This window comes from Pieris brassicae, chromosome 5 (assembly GCF_905147105.1).
Source record: "Pieris brassicae chromosome 5, ilPieBrab1.1, whole genome shotgun sequence".
Taxonomy (NCBI): Eukaryota; Metazoa; Arthropoda; class Insecta; order Lepidoptera; family Pieridae; genus Pieris; species Pieris brassicae.
Genome location: NC_059669.1, coordinates 18,824,139 through 18,850,279, shown reverse-complemented (window position 1 = coordinate 18,850,279; position 26,141 = coordinate 18,824,139). Strand labels below are relative to the sequence as shown.

At 31.7% G+C, this 26,141-nt stretch overlaps 1 protein-coding gene across 9 annotated transcripts; it reads right to left on the bottom strand.

The window, feature by feature from the left end:
- Positions 1 to 24,301, bottom strand: LOC123710466 (glutamate-gated chloride channel). 9 transcript variants are annotated; one of them, XM_045662374.1, is made up of 13 exons: positions 21,159 to 21,396; positions 19,835 to 19,909; positions 18,425 to 18,537; positions 16,295 to 16,365; positions 11,877 to 11,946; positions 11,107 to 11,343; positions 9,392 to 9,526; positions 8,907 to 9,059; positions 8,481 to 8,755; positions 7,777 to 7,955; positions 2,538 to 7,407; positions 370 to 467; positions 144 to 170 (listed from the first exon to the last, which is right to left on the bottom strand). In XM_045662374.1, exons 2-11 carry the CDS (start codon positions 19,900 to 19,902, stop codon positions 7,368 to 7,370), a joined length of 1,341 nt encoding a protein of 446 aa, XP_045518330.1. In that variant the 5' UTR covers positions 19,903 to 19,909; positions 21,159 to 21,396; the 3' UTR covers positions 144 to 170; positions 370 to 467; positions 2,538 to 7,367. The 9 variants fall into 9 exon arrangements, with proteins under 9 accessions (XP_045518328.1, XP_045518332.1, XP_045518336.1 ...); XM_045662373.1 differs by having other exon boundaries at positions 370 to 462; XM_045662372.1 differs by lacking the exons at positions 370 to 467; positions 21,159 to 21,396 and adding an exon at positions 24,178 to 24,301 and having other exon boundaries at positions 1 to 170.
- Between the last annotated feature and the right edge of the window lie 1,840 nt (positions 24,302 to 26,141).

The window sequence follows — 26,141 nt, the reverse complement described above, 5'->3', positions numbered from 1 at the left end:
GTTACATCAAATTTTTATTCATTAATAACAAAGTTACACTTATAAATGGTGAAAACATGAGAAACTAAATATGTAATTTCCTTCATACAAATGCTTTATCGTCTTGTGAAATTTAGCGAGAGTTTCAGCTTTCAGGGTTTTTGACACATAAGTAGTCGCTCTGCTTCGTGCTGTAAAAAACAAAATAAATGAGGGTTTTCAACTTTTATAAATTTTATTTATAAAATAAAGTTGCTACTGGCAGTTTTAGAAGGTATGATTGTGACTGAAACAGAACAAACTGAACATTCTACAAAATAATACGCTTTGAATCAGTACGTATGATCCGCCAATAACAAATTTTCTAAACATGAATAGACCTAACCTTACCTGAATCATTCGGTAGATTTTAGCAACAGCCTCGTCGCTTCTGCAGGACATACCTAAAGATCGTTTTCCACCCCAACTTGATGTAAATGTAAGCTGTGCTTGTGTCAAACATAAGCACGCGGCGATGAATAGGAAGAAAAAAATCTTGTACATTTTGCGTTCTAATGGTTAACTAGATGAGATGATATGATGGTGCTACAGTAAATACGGCCATTTTATACACCAAGAAGCCTTAGGTTTTTTTTTTAATTTTCTCCAAGACACAGGATATTACTAGTGGAAAGTTAGAAAATAATTAGACGCTTTGTTGGTTTCGGTGGTTCTCAAACTTAATCACGACATCATTTTGCTAAAAATGGAACTGTCACGATATTTACAAAATTGAAACGTAGCAAAATGTAATCGCGTTATGATTTTTTTAAAACTAGATAATATAATAAATAGTTAGTAAAATCTGTATTATATATTAAGAATTGTAGAAAATGAGGGTTTTTAATACACTTTTACTAGCGGTCGGTTATTTTTTCCTTAACAAAACTTTTATATTCCCAGTGACGGAAAGTTTTTCTAATAAACTAGATAATTAAATTAATTTCATAGGTTTCTTCTTCTTGTATAAAAACGGGAACGAAGACGAAAAATCATTCATTGAATAATTAACAATGGCATCTCTACGTCTTTTCAAACGAGCGGCTGTCATTCTTCTGTTTGCTGCTGCAAATCTATTTGCTGCTTCAAATGGGCAACTCACGTTTTCCAGCGGTTGGGGAAAGCGGTCTGATAATGATGACGAGATCACAATAAACTTGGATGACCAGTTCCAATAGTTTCGGTAAGCCACTGTTTTAATTCCTATTATATTTTAGTCACTGTTCTGTCTGCATTATTAGCACAATCAAGTAAATCAGTATATATTTATATATTATAAATATAAAATTATAAATAGGGCAGCGTGCTGTTTATATTTTTAAACCAAAACCACTAAACCGGTGTGTATACATTTTGAAGAAAAAAATATAGGACACATTACAAATGCATATTAACCTAAAAATCTATATTTTCAAATAATTATTATCAGAGCTTTTTTCCAGTATATAGATCAAAAGTGTTTGTGGCATAACCAAAGAGTTATAATGTAATAAAGAAAATTCGTTAATTTATCTGGAGCAAGGTCTATATAAAATAACATTCATTTTGTTTGGTATAATTTTATTAAAACCCCTTCCATTCTTTTCTTATTCCAACAGTCCATATAACATAGCTAAACATTTATTGATGAGTACATCTAAGTGCTTAAATTGTATTAATTTAATAGCGGAAACATAGTGAAGTGGCAACTTCGTGGCATTGGTAGAGTTTTTCCCGCGCTTTGAGTTGTCAAGGGGTTTCTAATTGACATTTAATTTTTAGGCGATCTGACGAGTGACGACCAGTTAAGGACAAGGAATAACCCTACCAGTTTTTGTTGCCAATATTTAGGTATAAGACGTATTAGTGATGTTTTTTTAATCTAGCTTCATCACAGCCCAAGAATGTATAATAGGGAATAGTAACTAAAGTAATGAATCCATTATGTGTCTACGAAAATCTATGATATTGTATTACATCGTGGTTTATTTATATGTCATCTAGCTTACAAATATATTATATAACAGTGATATAAGATTTAATGGTGTAGATAGTGCAATATGACATTAGTTCCGATTAAGTGTTTGCTTTGTAATATTATTTTAAAAACCATAAACAACTAGAGTCAACAATTAACAAATGTAAAGAAAAAAAGGACGGAAAAATGAGCACGTTTAAAAATAAAATGGCGGAAATGTGTAATTTATCATCACATAGTAGTACGATCACCGAAATATTTATAATATTATAATCATCGCAGCATATAAGGTGTTTTATTTTGAACCCACTTTTGTGAAATACATTTTAGTCATTGACATAATTTTAACGTTATGTTCTATAGAATAGTAGATATGTGGCAGGTAGAATTAATCCCCAGTAAAACATTTTATAATTGAGAGTAACATAATCAAAATTCCTTAAACAAAGTCCGAAGAAATCCTAGGTGTGACTTATCTACAGCGTTTCCTCGTCATATTACTTAAAACTTAAGTATGTACTTCAAGAAGTAATCATTCAATTAATGATATTATTATACTTACATTTCTTCTAAATAATGCTACTCACAAATGCAACTTGCAAATACTTTTATTCGATTAAAATAAATATCGTGATTTACGTCTACTAAAAACGATTTTATTACTACGGTTAACACGTAGGTATATAAGATGGAATTTCATAACTACATTGTTGCAATATACATATATGCTTTAATGTTATATATATATTGTTGGATTTTTCAGACTTTTCACAGTAGATTCTCTAAAATTCTTAACCTTATATGTGTTGAATGTATATACAATTATTTCTAGCTTACTTTCTATACTTAATAATAATACCTATACACTATTTATAGTAATCAAAGTAAAGGAAATCGCAATTGCTTTCCTGTACTTCGATTTATTAATTGAAAATGAAATAAAATCAGTTTAGAGATAGCCCCTAGTCTCAGGAATGAACTAATGAAAGAAAACAAATTAATTAAGGAACTAATCGATATTAAATCATAATATTAAATGTAAATATATATCTGAATAAAATATATAAAAATAATCGGGTATAAATACAATAAACGGTAAAAATAAAGAACTCAAACAGAAAACTAAAGGAAATTTAAAATACTATTTACCTAAATGTATAGAACTCTGAGAAATGTATAGTATAAATATTATATTACACAATTCTAGGCGGATGATTTCTATACATTTGTGTAATTGGGATTTTAACATTATTTTATTACAACTAGACTTAACTATTTTTCGGGTCTACATTATGATTATTTGAAGTTATTTGTCTATAGATGTTGTGAATGGTGTAACCTACTGATGATGGCCGATAGCCAGTCGAAATTGGAAAATAAAGTATCTTATACAACAATATGAAAGTAATTTTAACCAAATCATTAAACAAATGAATAAACTAACTTAAGATGCTCTTACAATGCAACTAGACGATTTGTCACCCACAGAAGATATTTCACGTATCTTAAAGACTTTATAAGTCTTTTAAATGCATGAAATATCTAAATAAAACAAAATAAAGGCACACTCTAACTATTAACAATATAGAAGCAAGGGGACGACGCATCACAAGTCGTATTTTAAGAGGTAACGTCCATTTTCGACTGGAGATCTTAAACTAAGATGCTACCTATCTACATTAAAATTTTGTACTGAAACCTAACCAACAATATACTTCTTCCAAATCCAATGTCTATTTCTAAAAAAAATATTAACATTGTCTAAAAAAAGGCAAAGGCACTTCGAAAACGTTAAATAAACAACTAAATCAAATCAAAAGATTAGTGCATTGGATCAAATGCTGCCCGCGTGGTCGTTCACACCTGAGCCGATCATCAGTCCTCAACATTTCGAGCCACGATTTGATGATTGATCAGATCAATCACCCAATCGATTACTTTGTCGAGGTCTGATATGGCCTTCTGGCACTCCTGATGCAGCATCAGGGGGTGGTAGCTAGCCAGGCGGGTTCCTTACCCTCCCACCGGTCGGATTTAGTCGCCTCTTACGACACCCATCTCTTCCGACATGGTATTGGGGAATGTATTCTGCTCCGCCCCAATACGGAGATGTAGGACTACATAGAACTCTATGACGTATTTTTAATGTTGTTGAAATTTATAGATAGTAGTTGCATGTATATAACATTATTTAGACGTTGCAAATACAAATAATGCGTTTAAGAAGTTAAGGAAACCTATGTTAACAATGATTTTAAAACGTTTTTATTCCTTGTATTCGAAGGTGAATCTCACATTTTACGTTAGCGTATTTTTAATTAACGTCTTGCCAATTATATAGTTGAAACCGTTTTCCTTTTCACTATTAATATTAACATATTTAAATAGACAAAATTTTACAATAATGTTAGTGGACTAAAGGATATACCATAATTATTCATTTTGCGTGTATTTTAAAAATTCTATACATTCGTTTTTAAACCTAGTAACTGTCTATGTAACGAAAGTACTAGGAAACGATGAATATAAATACACAAAATGTCTTCGCCTTTAAACTAAACTCCTCCTCAAACGATTAACGACACGACGTCAGTCGACGTCACGTGGTTAGTGCCATATTGGTAATTTGAGTTTTATAAAAAGAAAGGAATTGACTGGAGCCATATCTAGTAAATAAGGTAGCTGCTAGATGGTTTTTGTTGAGGTTCGAGTAAAAAGATCATGATGAGGGCTTCGTGCGAAGGCTTATTATGTTAGGTGGCGCAACATCTAGCCGAGAGGCGTTTCATACCAAAATGATAATTTTAATGGAACGTATCGACTTGTGAGATAGAAAGTTCAGTGGCTATCTCTCAATCAATCAAAAGAGGGTTTTCTTCACTTACGTGCTGTTAATATCAGTACTGCGTTGTACTACTTATCATCACGTGATTATAACATTACCAGGACCTCCGAAAAAATTCTATTGGCAAATTGAAAACTTATAGAAATCCAAAATTGAAAAATTACGCAAGATGCAAAATTTAAGAAAACATGTTTTTTTCGATGTTTGTATCTATTATGACGATACACACTAGATATGATTTAGCTAAACAGAAATAGTTGCGCTAAACTAACAAAATGGAATTGGAATCCGTAAACAAATCATTCTTTCCCGATACTTTTTGCCAGAATGTATATGCGATGATTATAATATCCAATATAAAGACAATTTTATTTACATTCGGAGAAATGAGTGATAAAATAACAGATAGAAGCTTAGATTAATTAATATTATCTATATACACTGAGCGACACAGGTGTAGAGTAGGCCAGTTATATACATAAATACCTACTTTATCGTAAAAACATTATCTCTTTAAATGAACATTTATTGAGCCGAATCGTCTATCTTTTAAAAAAATGCGTCGAGAGTTATACGATTAAATTGTGACGAATTAATTACGAACGTTTGATTGAAATTGTTGACTTCAAAGAAGTTAATTTTACTACCATATTTTTACTATTTTTTATGTCACAAAACCGTAATGTAAAATGTAGCTTTAATATACATAATCTGTTACCTTGAGCAGTACTGTGGAATACAATAGCACAATTATATTCTTTGTCTATGGGAGGCTTTATGTCTATCTTCAACCGTAAAATAAACATTAAAAAGATAATGTTTTTAACCCCACTAAATCTAAGCTACAATTAACGTTTATTTCATAAATTCCTTTATTTTATCATCTAAGTTTGCTTTCTTAGAATCATCTAAGATTAATAGTCTTAATTACAGGTAATTAACTCCCGTTTAATCTACGGATACTACAAAGTTAAATCAGTTATTGTGTGCGTGATGTTTGCATTGTCACATCGTTACTGATTCGAATTGAAAACTATAATCTATATCTAAAATATTGCTGATAATTACTTTGTAAAGGTACATCAATAATTTTTTAGTGTTTTTTCTATTTGGTAGATTTGAAAAAATCCTTTAAACAGTTACATGAATAACGTTTAGATATTTGTTTCGTTAGTTCGTGGTAATTATGTGAAAAGGATTTTTCCATGGTATGTGATGAGTTATTATTATACACTTACCTTACTTTACATCTCACCGAACATACACTACGCCAAGGGTATTTTAGTAAAAAATATCAAAATCTTAATAAAACAAACGACCTTCCTCAAGCTTACAGCCGCAGTGCTCTTGGATTTGTCTTCATTGTGTCTACCTGGATGATCTAATGTAAATGAAAGCATTGTTTCGGATACATAATAGTCACAGCCAAAATAGAACGCACGAAATGTCGGGTGAAAAATGACGAAATTTGAAAATTTTATAGATAAAAATATCTAAGAATGCCCAAAATATTACGAGATCCAAGATAAGTTATTCAAGCACATATGTAGATGTATGTTAAAAAACTACTCTACGGAGATATGAAGTTTACAATTGAAGAATATCTTTAGTTAATTTTAATTTACATGCGTGTATAATATAATTGGTAAAATCTAGTGCTTGCATGTAGGCTACAACGCTAAGGTATTTTGATCCAAGTCTTATGTTTTATCCATATTTGCAGACTAGAATATTTTAGTTAATTTGACATTGGTCTTGCACAGTAATTAAATTTATTATGAAAGATGATGGCAATTCTAAAATTTCCATTGTGTCACTTTGAATTTCATCCTTTCAATTGAATAATTCGGGCAATATAAAGAGGCGCAATGACTAAGGTCTCAATTTTGTCATAGTCTCAATTTAGTTATTTCGTGATGTGTAATGATTATGACCAATGAAACAACAAAATTTTGAGTAGGTGCAATGCTCTCTGTAGTGTTCAAATCAAGAAAGCTTAAAGTATCACTTGACACATTTTTATCTAGAAAAATTAATTTAATTTAGAGAAATTAAATATATCTAAATAATTTATTAATGATTATTTTTTACATTCGGATAGTTTTAAGCGCTTTTGTGAAATGCACGAGAGCTAGTGAATGGAAGTTTCCGTATCTCTTATAAGTTATTTATGAATTATGGTTGTGTAACTAACAAGGCTTTTTAATTCAGAAACTGATATTTTTATAATCTGATACCTTTACAGTATTATTTAATTGAACAATTGTTGTGATTCAAGTTCTAAAAAATTGTAACGTACACCAGATGTTTTGAGCAGTTAGTTAGTGATTGACACGTGTTATGTAACCGAAAGCCTTTTAATTTAATGTGAGAATCGGAATCTCAACGTTTCATTGACTATATTCGATGCCTGCGCACGCGCACGCGAGCAGACGCGGTGGGTCGTCGCAGGCAGCACAGGTAGGCGAGCACGAATAAGACGTAGGGCGCAAGCACGGCGGCGGTCAGCTTCATCGCCTGCCCTAATTCGCCACTTGAACGCGAGAATCACTTTTGTTCCTCCTCGTCGCGGAATAGGTAGGTCGACCTGGAAGGTAGTGTAGTCAAAATGAAAGATATAGATAAGATATAGAAGTAGCGTAGTCTTGTCTATTGTCTGTGTAAATTTATTTAAAGAATTACAATGGAATTAAATAAATGTTTCTCGATTAAGAGATTGTTTTATGATTATGTATGCCTGAGCTTTGTTTGACCTTTTCATAACATTTTCATTCACGATAGATGAATGCAATGCCATAAAAAACGAATAATAATCTTGCGCAATGATTTTGTGGTTTAAACACTGGTCTATTTCAACCAAGGTATCGTCGAAAATGCATACTCATGTGTCCCCGAGAATCCTGTATCTGATACAGATCAAGTGAATAACAGTCTACTTAGCACCTAAAACACTTACCAATAGGCCAAGTTGAAGAGCGCAAAAACTAACGGGAAAGTTATACGCGAGATCACGTCTATCCTCTTAGAGCGCGTCGGGAACTTGGACATCCAGATTCTACAGCAATTCTTCTTTGGCGGAGTCATGTGGATCTCACATTGCCGCATCTTGTCGTTGGTGCCGCGCATCAGCGGTTTCTGTCAGTTGCAGAGAGTCAGGCACGACAGTAATATTACACTCTCTACGATACGAATGCTACTTCCTTTGGTATTTAAAGGCCAGATTTGGTTTTCAAATTTAGAAAATATTTATTTGTAAGGTGAGATTTTCAATGTCATGAATTGATGTTTCGTATGTTTTACGTGGTCAATAGTGTATTGCGTCAAATAAAATACTTACTAATTTAATATAATTCCAGAAAGCCTGGAAAGCTATAAGTTACAAACTATTGATAACACATTCTACCAAATACAATGAAATACAGTCATTCACCAATTTCCAAACCTATATAATAAAATTGATTCTAACTACATGAACCCAAACCTATGTATCCTTCAAAATACCAAAATAAGAAGCATCTATCTCATGGGATCAAAGAGTATAACTGTTAACTGAGTACTTTAAGACATGCAAAATAAATTGTCCAAATAGAAATAAAATAGGACATGCTTTCGGGTCTAAATCTGCTTTGATCCCAGATGGTTAAACTAAATGCGGCTCACCATTGCAAACGTTGTGTTACTATCTGTGTCAAGGAGATCAGAGGCCGCATCCATACTTGCAGCTGCCTCCATCTCCCGTCTCGTTTTCTTCATGTTCTCCCGGTGCATGTCAGAGCGAGATGCATAGTTCACCAGAGCGAACTCAAGTAAGGCTCCAAATACAAACGTGAGGCATACTCCGGTCCAGACATCGATGGCCTTTGTGTAAGAGACTGGAGGGAGCGACGCGTTGATTCCAGACGACTGAGTGGCCATAGTTAGAAGTGTCGTTACTCCTGTTAAAAACGGTAATATATAGAAAAACATGGCCACCATCTAACGAGAAACTGCTGCTAGATATATTTAATAAAATAGAATATAAGACTAATTGAGGGAAAAACGGATCAAAATGCAACTTTACGGTTTATGCAAGAAAATTTATCTTACCCAATGAGACTCTCGCCGGGACAGCTCCTTGGTCGAGCCAGAAAGACACCCAGGAGACGATTACTAACATGCAGCAAGGTATATAGATCTGAATGAGGTAGTAACTGAACTCTCTCTTAAAAAGAAGATCCACTTTCAAGCAACTGTATTCGCCTGAAATATTAATTATTTCACTTTACAATGTATGTAGGATATATATTTAGATGATTATTATATATATTTTTATTTATATTGGAAAACTACCACTACCACTTATTTCGCTTGATATTAAATAGTAAATTTTAATATGTACTAACTTGGATTCTGGTATCTTTTATTAAGAATAGGATTTTTAATAGATCTTAAATATTCAAATAACTTCTAAAGATATTTGGATTATATGAAAACTTCAAGATAAAATTTACAACGATTTATCCGTTTCTAATACCAATATGTTAAACTTATAGGAATGCTTTAGAGTTGGTTGACAAAAAAAAAACAATCACCTGTATTAGTTTTACTGTTACAATAATCAGTTAAAAATTTCTCGAGGGTAAAGCGAGGCAGATGAAGGTTTTTCACAACCTGGACTGGGTCACCTTCCTTCCACAGGAACACGAGATCATCTGTCGTCCAGCCGTCTGTAAATCAATATAAAAATCAACATGATTATAAATGATATGGTTCGTTTGGCGTTCCCTATAGGCAACGCTCATTTCTTCGCTTCAGCCGTCTGTACGATCCCAGACCCTAATACGCCACATGCGTTATCACGTTACACTGACGAAGGCGGGTCAATTATATAAATTAAATATAGTTTATAACGATACCGTTATATATGGTTTTTTTTCAAGACAGTTGAATACAATAATAATTTTGAGTACATCGTCCTGATGATAGTGATACCGCCCACTGTCAATGCCAGAGGGCTCGCGAGTACGTTTCTATCGTTTTACCAGCTGCTTTACTTTAGTTAGGTTTTGTAATCTTAATAATATGTAAATTTTCTTAATTTTGTGGGGTTAAACAACCTTACTTATGACGTATAAGACAGCTTGTATATTTTGATAACAATATAAAGAATATTATATATTTTTCTATTAAAATCTCATCGTGTTGTGAATAATTTACAATTATTGTAATCAGGAGTAATAAAACTTAATTCATGGTACGCTTTTTATCGTGCTTTTATATCAAATGTAACGAATTAAATACGAATCCATAATTTACAAACGTTGTAGTTGCAGGTGTCGTTTAAAGTTTAATATACCAAGTGGACTCCTTAACACCTCGAATGAAAATGTCAAAAAAAGTCAAAAAAGGAAAGTTTATTTTTTAAATGAAATAATATTAAATCTTGTGTTTTTGTTCTGACTCTATCAGATATATTTCCTTCTATTTTCATTTCTTACATTGCTCATAGGTTTATTTAAACTATGATGGTAATCAATTGATATAGTATTTTTATTAATATCGTACATCCATTAGCAATACCATTTTTAATTCACATTTTCGTGAGGAAATTGCAGTAAATATGTCAAGACGGTAAAAACGTTTACCTTTACAAAAATAACCGGCCCCTGTTTACATTAACCAAACGCTCGGTAGCGATACTGTTATTTTATCTTTCGCTAAATCTAATGTGTGGTAACTCTTGGCAAAAATATAACAGTTGATAAAAGACAATGTTAATCTGTGTTTTCTCATTATACTGTTCTAATTTTAATTACTGATTCGGTTCTTTCTGCCAACTCAAATAATTTTTAGATAAAACTACATTTGCGTAATTTAGCGTAAGATTTAGAAACTAGACTTAGCACGTACTATGTCTCCCGTATGCCAAAATCCCATACATTCTCGTCTCGTTTTATAAAAATTGTCAATGTTTTTCTAATATTATTGAAAATGTGCTTTATTACAAATAGTATTTAATGTAATTATTTACAGTGGGTATTTTACATTTACGTAATATAATAGAATAAGCATAATAAATGAACAAATATTATCACAATAAAGCGAGGAAAAGCTTCCATCCAGTAAACTAAAATAAAGTTAAAACTACTTAAATTTGTTTTAGTTTTCTATCAATCCTGTATTATTTTTAATTTTACCATGTAGGTAAGTATACTTTTTTATTATTACCTCCTCTGTGGGGTTTGAACGACTTCAAATTAGTGGAAAGCTGTTTTTATAAAACGTGTATAAAAATATTAAAACTTACAGCTAGCCATCCTCAGCGAGCAGGTCTGCTTATCCAGTGGGTACAACTTCAGGTTCATCGGACAGGACAGCGTCAGAGAGATACGGATGCTGTATAGTACATTGCCATTGGGGAATATTCTGATGTACACGTTTGGCATGATGATGTTATGGAAGTGACCCTCCTTCTCGTTGGAGAAGAAGAGGTCAGGCATCCATACTCTGTTCGCTTCGGTTAGTGTAAGGTATTTTAGACGTCCTGAAAATGAAAATGTATAAATTTTTAAATACCACACACATTTATACACCATTTTTTTATTATATATTTATTTTACAGAATAATACAATCTAAATCATGCTTATATCCACTGTGATTTGTATTCATATAACAATAGCAGTCATGGTAGGATCGCGACAATTGCATATCAAATATTATATTCTTCATTAAGTTAAGTTATCTAATAACTGACAGTCCGTTCATTAATAATATATAATATAGCAAATACCTAAACGGAAAAACTGTAGTTTTTTTCTAACATTATCAAAATGTGTATAGTTCATAGTCATAACATTAACTCCCTCCGAGACACCGGGTAAAGGGTAAAGTTTATTTTGAAACTTTAAAAGCTTTTTACGAACGCATTGCGTGAGTTTGCCGACTGGTATTAAACTTAGGGTCGGTTATTTCGAGCTTTGTTTATTTATTCATAGACAACAGTTATAAATGGTGATTATAACTTAATTATCTACAATATTACCAAAGACAATGTATGTTCTCTGTATAATACTTACCTCCCAAATTATTGAACTTCAGTCTCTCGTCCAGCCATTGTTCTCTGAACGTCAGCTGAACAGAGTATTCCTAAAAACGTAAAGTTGGTTTAAAATTTTATTATTATCCCTAAGGTAACATAATTTTTATCGAGAAAAGTTTTAATCGGTCTTTAAACCGACTTGAATTTGTCGTTTTTATGTGTCCTTTAGCAGTATTTTATATATATTACGCTGATAATTTTAAAATAACATTTATAAGATACACTATGTAAATCAAAAGACGAAGGACGAAACCGTACGATTATGATTTGACAAACTGATGTAAAATCATAGCAAATCTTGATGTTTGTACGCCGTTGGACGAGAGATGCTGTTGACCAATTAGAATCTAACGATACTGGACATCGTTTAACATTATTACCCTGCTGTATCCGTACTATATATAGTTAATAAATATGTCATATGTATATATTTGCAAAATTTAACGAGATTCATAAGGACTGAACTGACGGATGAATGGTCCATATTTGATGTTTTATGAGTAATAATAGATTATGGCATTCGAAGTAGAGTCGACTTCGGGTAAATAACCCGAAGTCTATTTTAAGTAATATCACAAAAATACTGCTCTAAATATTTTAAAACAATAAGTAGGTTTAATATAAGGTACATACATTCAAGTCAGTTCTTTAAAAAAAGGAAATTTTAATTTTTATATAATATTTTTTTATAAATCAAAGTTACAAGTTCTATGAAGCTTTGGTTCAGCAATCTATAGTTTAATGTGCCTTTATGAGACTTAAATAGGGTTGCCAAATTGAATCTAGCTTTTATTTTAAGATACATAGTCAAAGAAGTATATGTATTTTAGTGTGTAGTACGCGCATCTAATTTAAGAAGAAGGAAATGTACTAAAAAATATTTTTTAGTCGACTCCCATTGGGAGCACATAATTCGACAAGAGTTTATAGAGTCAGGATTTATAAAGACTGTACTTAAGTATAGAATATCCTTTATTTTACAAAACATCTTTGATGATATAAAATAAATGATAATCTAATTCACGAAATAGTTTTATAAAAAAGTTTAAATAGTTAATAGTTACTATAATTGGCAACCCTAAACTAAATGTACTAACAATACGTGTTCTTAAGTGATAACTTATTGTTCGTGTAGAGCAAACACAGTAACACACATACAATGATGTCGAAGGTATATATTACATTCAACATTAAATTACTGCCTTCGACATCAAAACAGCAAGTCAAATGAATTTTTTTTAACGAAAAAGCTTACATCAAAACCTCTGCACCGAAACGACTCAATTGAGACAAAAAATTAACAGTCAATACGGGTATCGAACCTCAGGTTGTCAGTTACAAAAGAAAACAGACGCAAAAAAAACTTGAAGAAAAAAGCGTATTCCATATATTAAAGATACAAGGACAAATCAGGATCAGCCTTTCCTATACTAGCATTACGAATAAATCTTCAATTACTTAAACACATTGACAGTTTAATATTAGTAGATTTTCTTGAAAAGTACCATATTTTCCTCAAGCGCTCGCGTTTACAATTCAAGTCGTTTCTGTGGCAGATGTTACGCTATTAATTGGTGCATTCAAACCAGAGAGTTTTTATATTCTATTATTCTGATGTTTTTTTATACAACAGATATACGAATCTATTTTTCGAATTTCGAATAACCGGTCACTGTCACGTTTTTTTATCAAATCTTTGCTACAACTTGGCAACTAATATTTTTTTGGACGTCATTAAATACAGACTGTGTTATTGTTGATAAAAATGTCGGTGGTTGATCGATGTGAATGCAACCAACTGCGCATGCCATAAATAATAAGTAGACAATAGTTTTAAACAAATATATATAAACAGTATATTGGAATTTTATTCTTTTATTAAAAGCAATTGTTAGCAATAAATATTAAGATTATTATTTTATAAGCTTTATAGCATAGCGTGGCTTAAAATTTAAATTATTAAAAGCGGCGTTAGATAATTCTGGAAATCGTAATAGAAAAAGAGACTCTGCAATATTAATAGTCTTGTTAAATTGCTATGTTATAATAATAGAAATAAGGCATGTTATAAGCTGCAAAGTTTTTAAATTAGCTTTTGGATTTTATATTTCGTTTTCGGAACTTAAAAATGTTGGTAAGATTGTATTGATGTTGACGTACGAAAATAATACTTAGCGCTTAACATCGATAAGAGACATTAAAATTTTATTAAAAAAACATTACAACTATTAGGACCTTTTTATATTCTGTGCAATACCCCAGAATTTAATATAATATAAGTAAACGCCCCCGACTGCTTGAATCCCGCATACCGGTATTTATTGATGTTTACAATAATTATTTGTTCTGGTAACACAGAATAATTAATCTTGAATCTTCGTAGCATATTGTAGCACAATGCTACGAGTCCTTTTAAGTGAAAGACACGATTATGATCAGTTATTCATTATTTTCATACGTATAAGGATACAAGAGTTCTCTTAATGGTCAAACAATTGTTTCATGTGTGTCACCGAGAGTATTGGATTAGCAAAAGAAAAAATTATGCTTTCAAAATATTAGTTTCATCAAACAACACCCTAAAATCAGGACCGGAAGACCAAAAAAATTAACTTGAAAGTTAACAAATATTAGGTGGACATTGATTGATGCGGCATTATTATGAATGATTACTATATTGGCTGTTTGCCAAATGCTACTATCAAGACATATTACCGCCCACGCTTCGTGTGGGGCGATACTCAATGTAAATATTTCCCTTATAAACAGTTCTATTAATATTTATCTATGACTATGAATTCATTCGAACAACCACTTGCTTGACTAAATCTATGTGTTTAGTGTTTTATAGTCTGTTTTACAAAAGTTTTTTTTTATCTTGTACTTACGTGGTGTGAATTGGTTAATTTAATAATAATGATTGTAATATAAGACCCTGAAGTCGTGAGTTCGAAATCTAGCTGTGCAGTAGATTATAGAACAAACAAATATGTATCTATAAAATAAATGTATGGAAAACAACTAGTCCTATTAAAATCACAACACCGAATATTTGTTAGGCATAAACGCCTGATTAAAGTAAAACATACCTGGTAAAAGTTATCGATTTATCAGTCGCAGAATGAGTAAATGCCCTATTGAGATTAACAAGACGTCATGCAACTCTATAAGAGGTAAACCCTAGTTCATGTGTAAACCCTAAATATCTATTATGATAATAATTTGTTTACCAATTTAAATTGAGTTCCAGATTTGTTTAAAAATGTGTTTATATAAATTACATAAAAACGAATGTTAAATTAAGATCACATATTTTTCTTTACGAATGTCTAAACTACGCATCTATATTATATCAAACTTCTAGAATAGCCACAGTGACGAGCCTACCTAGTTCTGGATAAAAAAATCGAAAAAACCATTGCCTTATAACTGTTTATTTTTTCTTATAAATACCTAAATGTATACAATAAATTTAAAAAGAAAAAAGCAAACAAAATTATCTCACAGAGTAGTATATTCCATATATACCTTGATAAGTATGTACATAGTATAAAGTAGACACTTAGACTTCCAAAAGCTAATTTAAAGTGAAATATCGATATAAATAGATTAAGATAAAAATATAAATCTATATTCATTCATATCGATATCAGGCACGGCATGCTCGGTGTCAACTACGGAAGCAATAAGTTAGAACTCACCACAGCATTCGATGAAGGAATGCTTAGCAGGCATGGCCGGTACAACTAGAGCTACAGTATAGTACATCTAGCCTTATGGCGGGGGTCACATATTGCGGTCGGGTGGTCAACCACCGTAAGCACCAAAGGCGAGTGCGGGCGCGTTAAACCCAAATTCTTTACAACACAAATTCACATGAACAAGACAATATCAAAAATCACAATCAACGTACACGACCAAAATAGTTTTTACGATCATAATCGTTAATGCATGACAAATAAAGCATGATGAAATTATAATATGAGGTGAAGAAAATGTGCGGGCCGCGGATACCCCCCTGACCTAAGCCATGTGTGCCAATTATATGTACTGTACCTAGTGCTATACGTTGTGCTACTATTTCAACAGTTTAATTGTGTATGTACAGGAAGTAAATAAAAATGTTAAGTCGAAAAGGGGACCGCGGCGCCGCAATCATTTAAAAAAGGGCTGATTGAAGATTTGAGGCAACAAAAGGGTAAAACAGAAATCAAACAAAAGAATACAAAACAGACATCCAATTGTTAGCGTTAACGTAGCAGTGTGCAATTTGACAGTTATTTGAGAACAGCCAAGTCTATAAACAAAGCTTCACACGTATCCAATAACGAAACTTTGCTTAATAAAAGTGTCGTGAAATAGTCTCGGCTTGTGCCTTAGTGCAGCCTCACTCACCATCTTGTAATCATCTATTTTGCTGATGGATCGTAGAAACATGTTGACGTGTACAAACGTTGGCGCATCGCCTTAACGACAGAAAAAAAATCATTTAAATAATTAGCCTTTTCCAGCGAATCGATGACACAGTCATGATTCTTGATGTCGAGATGATAAAATTCTAATGTATGATTCTATATGATAATTTGTCTAGTTCCAGAAATGAGCCAGACTATATGGAATGTTCGTACATCTAGCTTCACCTTTCATGACTATGATGACACCAGCTTTAAAGCAACGACCGATCACCGCGCGCGAAAAACGATTTTGGTCGTCAACACCAAAGAGGAACATGAAAAAAATAATTAAAGAAAACACGACCGGGTAAAACTCTCCTTCGTTGCGGAGTGAATTGCCCATTCATTTGACTTGTTAGGAAGAATCGAACAACCGCTTTAAGGAAAATAGTTATCTCATAGTGCTTAATCTAGTCCAGTCGACTTACCATCGTGACGTCATCGATTTTTGATATACTTCGGACAAATATATTGACGCTCACAACGGCTGGCCCATCTAAGTACCAAGCAAAATATACGGTTGATAATATATACAAAAGAAACTAAACCCTAAGGGATTAAGTATTTTATATATCTCGCGGCGATGACGTGTCGTACTCACCTTAAAACCTGAAAAACCTAACTCCTTAGGCATAATTACGGACGATTAAAATTATGATCATAAATCTTCACCTCTCAACTTGTTAATACGAATTTGTGTACATTTTTCTTAATTGATTCAATAGCGCTAAACATCATTACAGATTTAAAATTTACTCGTATATAAAAATAATAATAAGCATAGCCTATCTTTCACAAAAAACCGTAAAAACATTAACATTTATAGTTTCACTTTAATTCGTTTAAAATTACTACAATTATAATAATTACCTTTATCGTCTCATCTAAATACGGTTAGACCAATATCTAGTTGCCATATAATTTTTGTAGCAAATCAAATGAAAAATATCGTGACATGGTATTGATTTTTCAAATGGTTAACAAACTATGGTTGTAAGTAAAACATTATCGATCCCTTTCTTATTTGAATTACAATTACATATACAATAACAAAGCTGAAAAAAATCATTTAGTAAATCATACCCACGCCCGCACCCAAAGAAAAGAAAAAAGAAAAAAAAACCACCGGGCCGTAATATGAGCTTTCATTCAACGACTTTCTAGACATAACTATAATACTTTTCTATGTCTTGGAAGTCGAAAAAGTTTTAATTTAAGCAAAGGGATTCAAAATGGCGTACGGAATTAATTTTCCCTTACCATAGTGTTAAAAATAACAGTAACAGATGTTTGCGCATACAATAGTCTTTTGTTTCTCTCGTTCTCTCATTCACTTCTCTCACTAGTATTAATAACGTCCCCATGGTAAGAGATACACTAACACTTGATCTCACTTCATTGTCCTAAGGAGCGACAACAAAATGAGATTTATAACTATTTAACAAAGATCTTCGTCACCTTTGTTGTTACTAACCATCTTAATGTCGCTTATAGTTGTTATACTTCTGACGAACAGGTTTATATTTACTACGGCGGGTCCATCTGTCGGAGTAGTCAGAGACTAATGTCATAAATATTTAGAACAACATATACTGTAAAAATCGAAGGAAACCACACTTATTGATTGTATAGATTTGTAGAAATTAGACGGGTTAATAAACAATTTAGTCGTGATAACGATTATATCATTAGGCCATGAAATGTCAATAGCCTCACAGGTTTAGCCCGTGTTATAATAAAGCCTGAGGATGAAAGCCTTATTAAAGCTTCGAACGATACATTAATTATATTTAAAAATGTATTTCCAAATTGTATTGTCTTTGCATTCCATTATCATTAGGTCTTAGAGCGTGAAATTATGATTTATTACCCCTGTCATTGTCAAAAATTTCCAACAATGAGTAATTATACATTATCAAATTTTGTTCTTTAAAGAATTAAAAACACATTTTCCAACGTAGTTTCGTGCTTTGAATTAAGAATTGTACCAAAATATATCAAAACTTTTTGCCGAAAAAAACAAATTCTCAGACAAGACTTTTCTATAAATAAAAAGAAGTATATTACTAACCAGTGCCATTGATACCGGAAGGTCTGATTCGAGCGTCGTATCTCCCTGGACCTAGAATCTGGTCCAGAATTTGTTTTTCTTTCTCCCTGAAGTTTATCTTCGCATTCGTGCATCTGGTATTAAACATTTGATTAAACTTAACCATTAAGGCGTAAAATCAAACAGTACGAAACTTTTCTATATCGAGTTTCTATACGATCTTAAACGCTTTATGGCTGAATAACAATGACTTCAGTTATTTCAGTATGCTGATTACAAAGTATGGTGTAACACAGTTACAGTTACATAAAAATTCTTGAAAAATAATGTAAAAATAATATGTTACACGTGACTCTAGATCTGACATATGTAAGTGCAAAGATATTGTACGGTGTTGGCAGTTGTATACTCACTCTCGGCATTCTTTGCTATTCATAGATTTTCTATTTGTATGATAAAAGCTAGTCTGAACCAAAATTGATTCTTTGAGGTTTTTTTTTACTTTAGCTAACTGGATTAGTTAATTTTTTCTATCATTACATTATATATAAAAATAGCTATCAATTTAATAAAATGTTATAATCATTCGATGATATATTCAATCTTAAACAAATGAATAATAAATTTTAAATAAAAAATAATGTTTTTGTCTGAATTATCATTATCTGTGCTAAGTTGCTGTTTAAGTATTGCGTTTTATTGAGAATAAATTCCATTAAAGCCAGTAACTATAAATATTATCACTAATATTACTTTCATAATTATGCGCACACAAACTATTTATTTGGCAAATGCTGTGACATTCCTGTCTACTAAGTATAATACGTATGAACATAAATTATAAGACTGGAATTAAATATTATTTACTTTATACGTAAACATATGATGGATAAATATTTATATTTAATAAAATTATAAAATATTTCTATAACTAATTTAGCACAATATTTTAATTAAATTAGCTGAATTTTTATTTTTGATTATTGTGAAGTTTTTATTATTTATCTTTTACTTTCACTATCTACTGCTAGGATTGTCTTTGATCAATTAAGATTTTTAATCTGACATTTATTCTAAATAACTCAAGACTTGAAGCAGAAACGTGGTGAGCACAACTCTATCCCTGTAAACGTACATTAAGTAGTAAATTTTAATATGCAGTGTACTAATAACCACGTGTTGAATGAATTTGATTTATTATATGCCTAGTGAATTAATATTTAGACAAAGAATGAATTAGACAAAGAGAATTAATGGTAACATAATGCGTGTTAAAAATATAAACAATACATAGTATAAACCAGGATTACGAAGAAATTTACAATGTAGTATGGTGATGTGCCTTACATCAATCTTATTCTTTAAGAAAAAAATGAAATTTGCATTATAATATGAGCTTTAGGAAATACGACTTCGGAAGATGTTACTTACTGTGCGAGGTGTGATAAGTAGAAAACTACTAGAGCAAGGAGGGCACATATTGGCCGAGAGTAGTCCATCCTCTCCCTGAAACAACATTTAATTACACATATTTATTTATTTTAATTGTATGGACAAATAGTTCAAAATAATAATTAAAGAAAGTGTCAAACATGGAAATCTAATCCTTATAGAGAGACAAATCTCGGTTAATAGTTGTACAAGTACGATTATTCAGAAAGTATGCCTGGTGTATCATTGACTCTAGAGCTCTTTTTCAGGTTCCTTTCTCACAAAGTATATCACCAAATTACAGCGATGAATCGCTGCCAGCAATTTGGTAGTCTGCCACTCCCAAGTTTTCTTAATATTACAGTAATTATTACTTTATGTAAAACCTAAATGACGTATTGTTGCCTATGCATAAATATAATCCAGAGTTTTAATTAAAAATTAATATATTTCACATTATAAAAATACATAATAATACATACATACTTAATAAAATACATAGCTAGCACGAGCGTTTTTAAACACAATCAGTGAAACTATACACAGACATGACCACTATATTATTAACCCTCTTTTGTTTTAGTTAAAAAGTTCAAAGTAATCCTGTCAATTAAGTTAACAACGTACTTAGCAAGCAATTATGCAAAGAAGTTGAATTAGCTCTTGAGTGGCTAATTGCTAGCCCGTGTTCTACACGAGCACTTATACCAAGCACGCTTTGACAAGTACTCGTATATTAATTAGGTCTTATATATCACTTAACACATATATTTCGCTTAAACCAATTGGATTCCTTTCATATGCGTTAAATTCTTATAATAATCTAATGAATTATCGGACATCTAGAGGGAGTTTGAGCGAAATTCGTAGCAGCTGCATTGTAGTACCTTTACGAGCAACTTGCTACGATCAGGCTACGTAATAGTAGATTATACCCTTTAATATGCAGGATATAATTGATGGTCGACAAAAAATAATAGCCATTATTGAATTTAAAATGTAGATTTTTTAATGTAATTTTAAAAGTGTATAAAAATACCAAATACAAATAAAAAAGTCAACTAAAATGCAGACACGATGTTAAATAAGAGGATTAGCATTGAACACGAGTAAAAGGAGCCTTTTTTAAAATTAATTCTTCTCGTGTGTCTGTCATTTATTTGGATATACGCCAATATTGTTGTTAACTAAATAGTTGTTTTTAAAATCCTGCCTAGCTGTGAAAATAATATCTTCAAATAAATATGTTAAGACAGCGAAAATCTTAACTTCAAAGTATTGTATTTTAATAATAAACAAATTATAAAACTTTACAAATCCAAACCTTTTAAATTCCTGTCTAAACTTAGAAAACAATTTCACTCGCGCTGCACAATTTATGTAATATAAAGTGAAGTAAATTGAGAACACGAAATTCACCAAAGTACTAAATGTCAACCAAAATAAATGCTTTAATTCAACTAGACACTGGTAATTTATTATACCGCAATTATTATTTATTTCACACAGCAGTCTGCTACTGCTGACAGCCGAAATAGAACTGAGTAGTCAGTACCCCGACTTCTGAGTACTGAGAGCCAACACATAAAACTGCATTTGCGCATTCCGTCGCTTGCGCGATGACCTTATATCGGAAACAAATGTCACTTTGACAGAACCTTTTACGCGGGAAATGGTTTTAAAATGGCAGTCTAGAACTTCTAAATGTGCCTAATGGCATTAATATCACACGTACTGGATATTCATTGCATTGGTGATAAATAACACATTTCCATTTTCCCGCAGCAGTTATTTGCATAATGAAATTATTGGTACTATTTTTGTAATCAATTCTATTAAAAGCCTTATATAATAAAAAAATATATCTTGTGAATATTTTATAAACGTTTTTACCATTCTCATGAAATATATTTTTAAATATATTAATGCTTTAACAAGGATAGGGCAGACGCAATTACCCATCTGTTTTATTGGATTTCACACATTGGTTTCACACATTGGTGCAAAGACGCCATCTTAAACAGTAGACTAACGTCATTCTTAATGGAGGTATGAGGTAAATATGATATTTAGTAACGAATTGTAAAATTTTCTCTTTATTTTAGTATATTTTTAACACGGCTATCTATTTTTAATCTGGGTGAGATTTTGTATGTCAGTAAAATGTCGTAATACTCGAATTTTTATTTCACAGTAGACAAAGGACCAAATAGATACTTCAATATCTGCAGAGCAAGCTAATTTCCCACTGGAATATTTCAGTTCTCGTCAGAATAATAACTCCACCCCGGTCAAGAGTCGGACTACATGAACGTTATAGTCCGCCCTTTCGATACTCGTAAAACAAAAGCAACGCACTATAAAAAAATAAAAGATTTTCTTATATAATCTTTATTTATTTATTTATAAAAGCTTTCCAACTTGCACACACCGAGTGTGAATGTGTGAGAATAATTTAAAAAAGAATGTGTTAAGCATATAGCATATATGTAAAAATAACGTATATGTAACATACACGAAGAGATATAAAAAAAAACTAAAGAAAAAGGACCAATAAAACAATTCAATGAAATCTTTAGAAATATTTAAAAATAAAATGCTTTCACATTGAAATTTTATAAAAAAACTTTGTAAAATTAAATCATCGTAACGTTTAAATATCAATCCATAATCCAAATACCGGCATAGACAAAAGTTTAGAACAAAAGCGGTATTCCGGTCAAGTAGTAGCACAATGCATGCTGTTCAAAGCCTTGTTTACGCCCGTAACGAGCTGCCGCTAAAAATAATGTTTAACAAGTATAATTGGGGTGAAATTCTGTATTTGTTCATGAATGAAATGTGAATGACAGTTTTTTAATTAAAATTATATGAGAATAACTTGTTGTCAAAGTTTTTGTAAACCAGAATTTCTGTAATTTGCAATAAGCGTAACATACATATACATGTTTAAGACAACGTCTTTGTGAAGCCAACGCGTAATAATGGTTTTTGTCTCGCTTTTGCCCGACAAGTATATTTCATAAGATATATGTTCAAAGTAAAATTTCTATAGTCTCTTAATACCATATTTGAATTATGCGTATACAGTTGTAGATAGGTAAAACTGTTTGAAAAATTTAACTAAGCCTAGGTCCTAGAATAGTCCTGGGTTTTATTGATAATCAATACTACCTGTGGAGTGCAAGGATGGCGAAGTGGGCGTGTCAAAAGAGGGGGTAATTTACAAGACACGCCCCGCAAAAGGCAGGGGTTTTCAGCTGGAGGATGCACAAAGTCCCCAGATTATAAAATAAAACTGAGGTCTATTTCCGGGAATTATGGCTGCGGCTCCTGGCTGCGAACTACACCCCGGAATTAAATCAAATCTATGACAAAGCTCCCAGAATTTACATGGTATATAAAGGGATAATAAAATCCTTTGACAGAAAGCTTTCCTAGATTAACTTGTCTCTCTTCTTATGAGAGTACTTAGAAAAATTAAAATTATATAAAATACTCCCAACTTAAAAATACATTCTGAATGTTAACAAAGTTAGCCCAGTACAAATCGTAGGTTAAGAAGAAATAAAGTAATTAAGTGATGAAGGAATATTAAATTTATGAAAACTGTCGGGTGTTCACAATAATTACTAATGTATCAGATTTGTACTTATATGGCTTAGATGAATAAGGCTACTAAATTTATAGTTATTTCTCATTATCCACAATGATCTAGCCACTGCGACGCCATGTAAAACGTTTGTAATCAAAAGATAACATTTTTAATACATCTAATTTAGTTATTTAGTACTAATATATTTAAATCATGCATACATAATAGAAAAGTACACCTAGAATTTTTTTATTTTATAAGACTTGTTATAAAACCCGAATAATGAAACTGTTAAAATTTAATATAATGTAATAATACTTTGATTTCCCATTGATATCCTCTAACAAGTTTTGCCACAAAAAACTGCATCTCCTTGCACTTGCGTACATTGCAATTTCAATGGGCGAGGCCCACCCAACATTTATCTCACTAGATGGCGCTAAAAAATCCGTCTACGAAAACACGTTATTTTTAGACTAATTATAAATGCCGCAATAATCAATGAACGAGTATAAAGTTTTTGTATAAAAGCACTACTCTTGTTTGTGTTTATAACATTGAACTAGAATAATTAAATAAATACACTAAGATAAAAAAAGTCAAAAATAATATTTTTACTTTAAACTTGCTCCTTACATAAAGGGATATACATATACATATTCTTTCCTTTTTTCAACCTTTAGAGGTTTAAATTACTTTCAATTAAAACTGAAAATTCGCATATCAAAGAATACAACATAGAACTTACCCTCAGCAGTGTGCCATCTCCAGATATATTTCCGGAGTATTTATTACGTAAAAACCTCTAATAAAGTTGTTAAAAAAACAGTTCCATATAATAAAGTGTAAAAAATGGCGCGTGAAGGCTTCTACGGCCGCGGGTAGACTGGATCGGAGGCTGTATCGATTGAGCAAGCGCGCAGACTCCTGTCTGGCGAGATTGGATGAATTTCAAGATGAAAACGGTTTGTATGACTTACATTGCCTTACGCAAATGATGAGAAAATGAAAATAAGTACAAAAAGGTTTACTAAGTTACCAAGCCTACATCACTGAAAACAGATCAAAAATATATTTACAGTCGAAAAGCTGTGTTTTAGTTCGTTAAGTTGATATAAATCGATAAAGTTAGTGTATTATGAACACCAAAATCAAAATAGTATTCAATGCGAATCAATGTATTAAAAACGAAGATTCTGTCACACAAAGGTGTCGCTAGCACCCCTGAGTTATGACGTAGGTTGCTCTTTCCTATAATAAAGAGCTTAAGCGACTGCTTTAAATATAGAAATCATCGTTTTTTTACTACTCTTACTATGATTTTAAGTAATTATTGTTATAAATGCAATCTAGTAAATCTCTGCTCGAAATATTAACATATTACCTGCGCGTTCCTGTTATTAGCACATGGTCATGATACAAAACCTAAACAGCTTTTTTTTACATGTCTGTACTAAGATATCATAGAACATTACGATCTAACCTTAATTAAGACTAATAAGTAATTTAAGTCTAAGCTAATTTGCTAAAAAGGATTTCTAACAGGAAGTGTCCAAAAACACTATTTAACAGTCTCTTCTCTGACACTCTCTTCTTGTGTTCTGTTTTTTCACTTAATACTAACGTGCACTATCACTAATTCAAATGGTTTTGTCCTTTTCAGTCTTCTCACTAGACCCGTGGTGTCATGGACATTCATGGTGGTGACAAACAGCGATTTAATTCTGATAAACTTATTAAAGTATTTTTCGGAAGCCTCAAAAGTCCTAGTTCTAATAGGGTGATTCTATGTATTTTTTAAAATTCGTCTTAAGACTGTTAATAACTCGACGATTATTAAACTCAACCCAAATTGATTACTAGAGTACTACATATGTATATGTCATAATTTAACATTTAAATAACCCTTTACTTATGTCAATTACAACAGCCTATAATTGTTATAAAAATTTATAAAATGACAAACTCGTGGTTAGTGCTAGTGTTCAATTCTCGTATTACAAATAACTCATACACATAGACTATTAACTAAATTCATATAGCAACAGCCAGACGCTATACATAAGCATACATAGGTGTTCTGTTACTTTTGCTGTACACACCCATAGTGTAAAACAAAAGACACAATGGGAAGCACAACCCAACCCAGTATTAGAAATTATGCGAACATTTTTATGTTGGCCCTATAAAGTCCATTATACCATTATATTAATAATCATAATTGACTGAACCAAAATAGTAAATTACAAAGGCTTTCGTTCTACGTATTTTTGGTTGTTGGAAGTTACGTAGCTACGAATTTTAAAGCTAACTTATTTCATTATAAAACAAACGACAATGTGAAAATTTAGATTAACAATGACAAGAATTTTAATGAGATTATATCATGAATCTAGTGTGACTAAGCCCTAACTGACCACATCTCCCCTGCCCCACGGCGGGTTTCAGATTAAATTTGCTCCCGTCTGACGCACCCCCTTATATTGATCGACGTCTATTTAATAAATACAGCTTCCGCCATGTTTGTTTCGTTAATGAAAACTACCCACCTGAGTCGTGATTTTGATGTTTACAAAGGTCATGCATGTAGTTAGAAACATTTAATTGGATATGCGTCCAATTTTCAAAAGGTCAGCTTAGAAATCTAAAAGTTCCTTTTTGGCTACGATTTGCCTACACTCCCATACTGCAATATCATCTAACATCCAACAA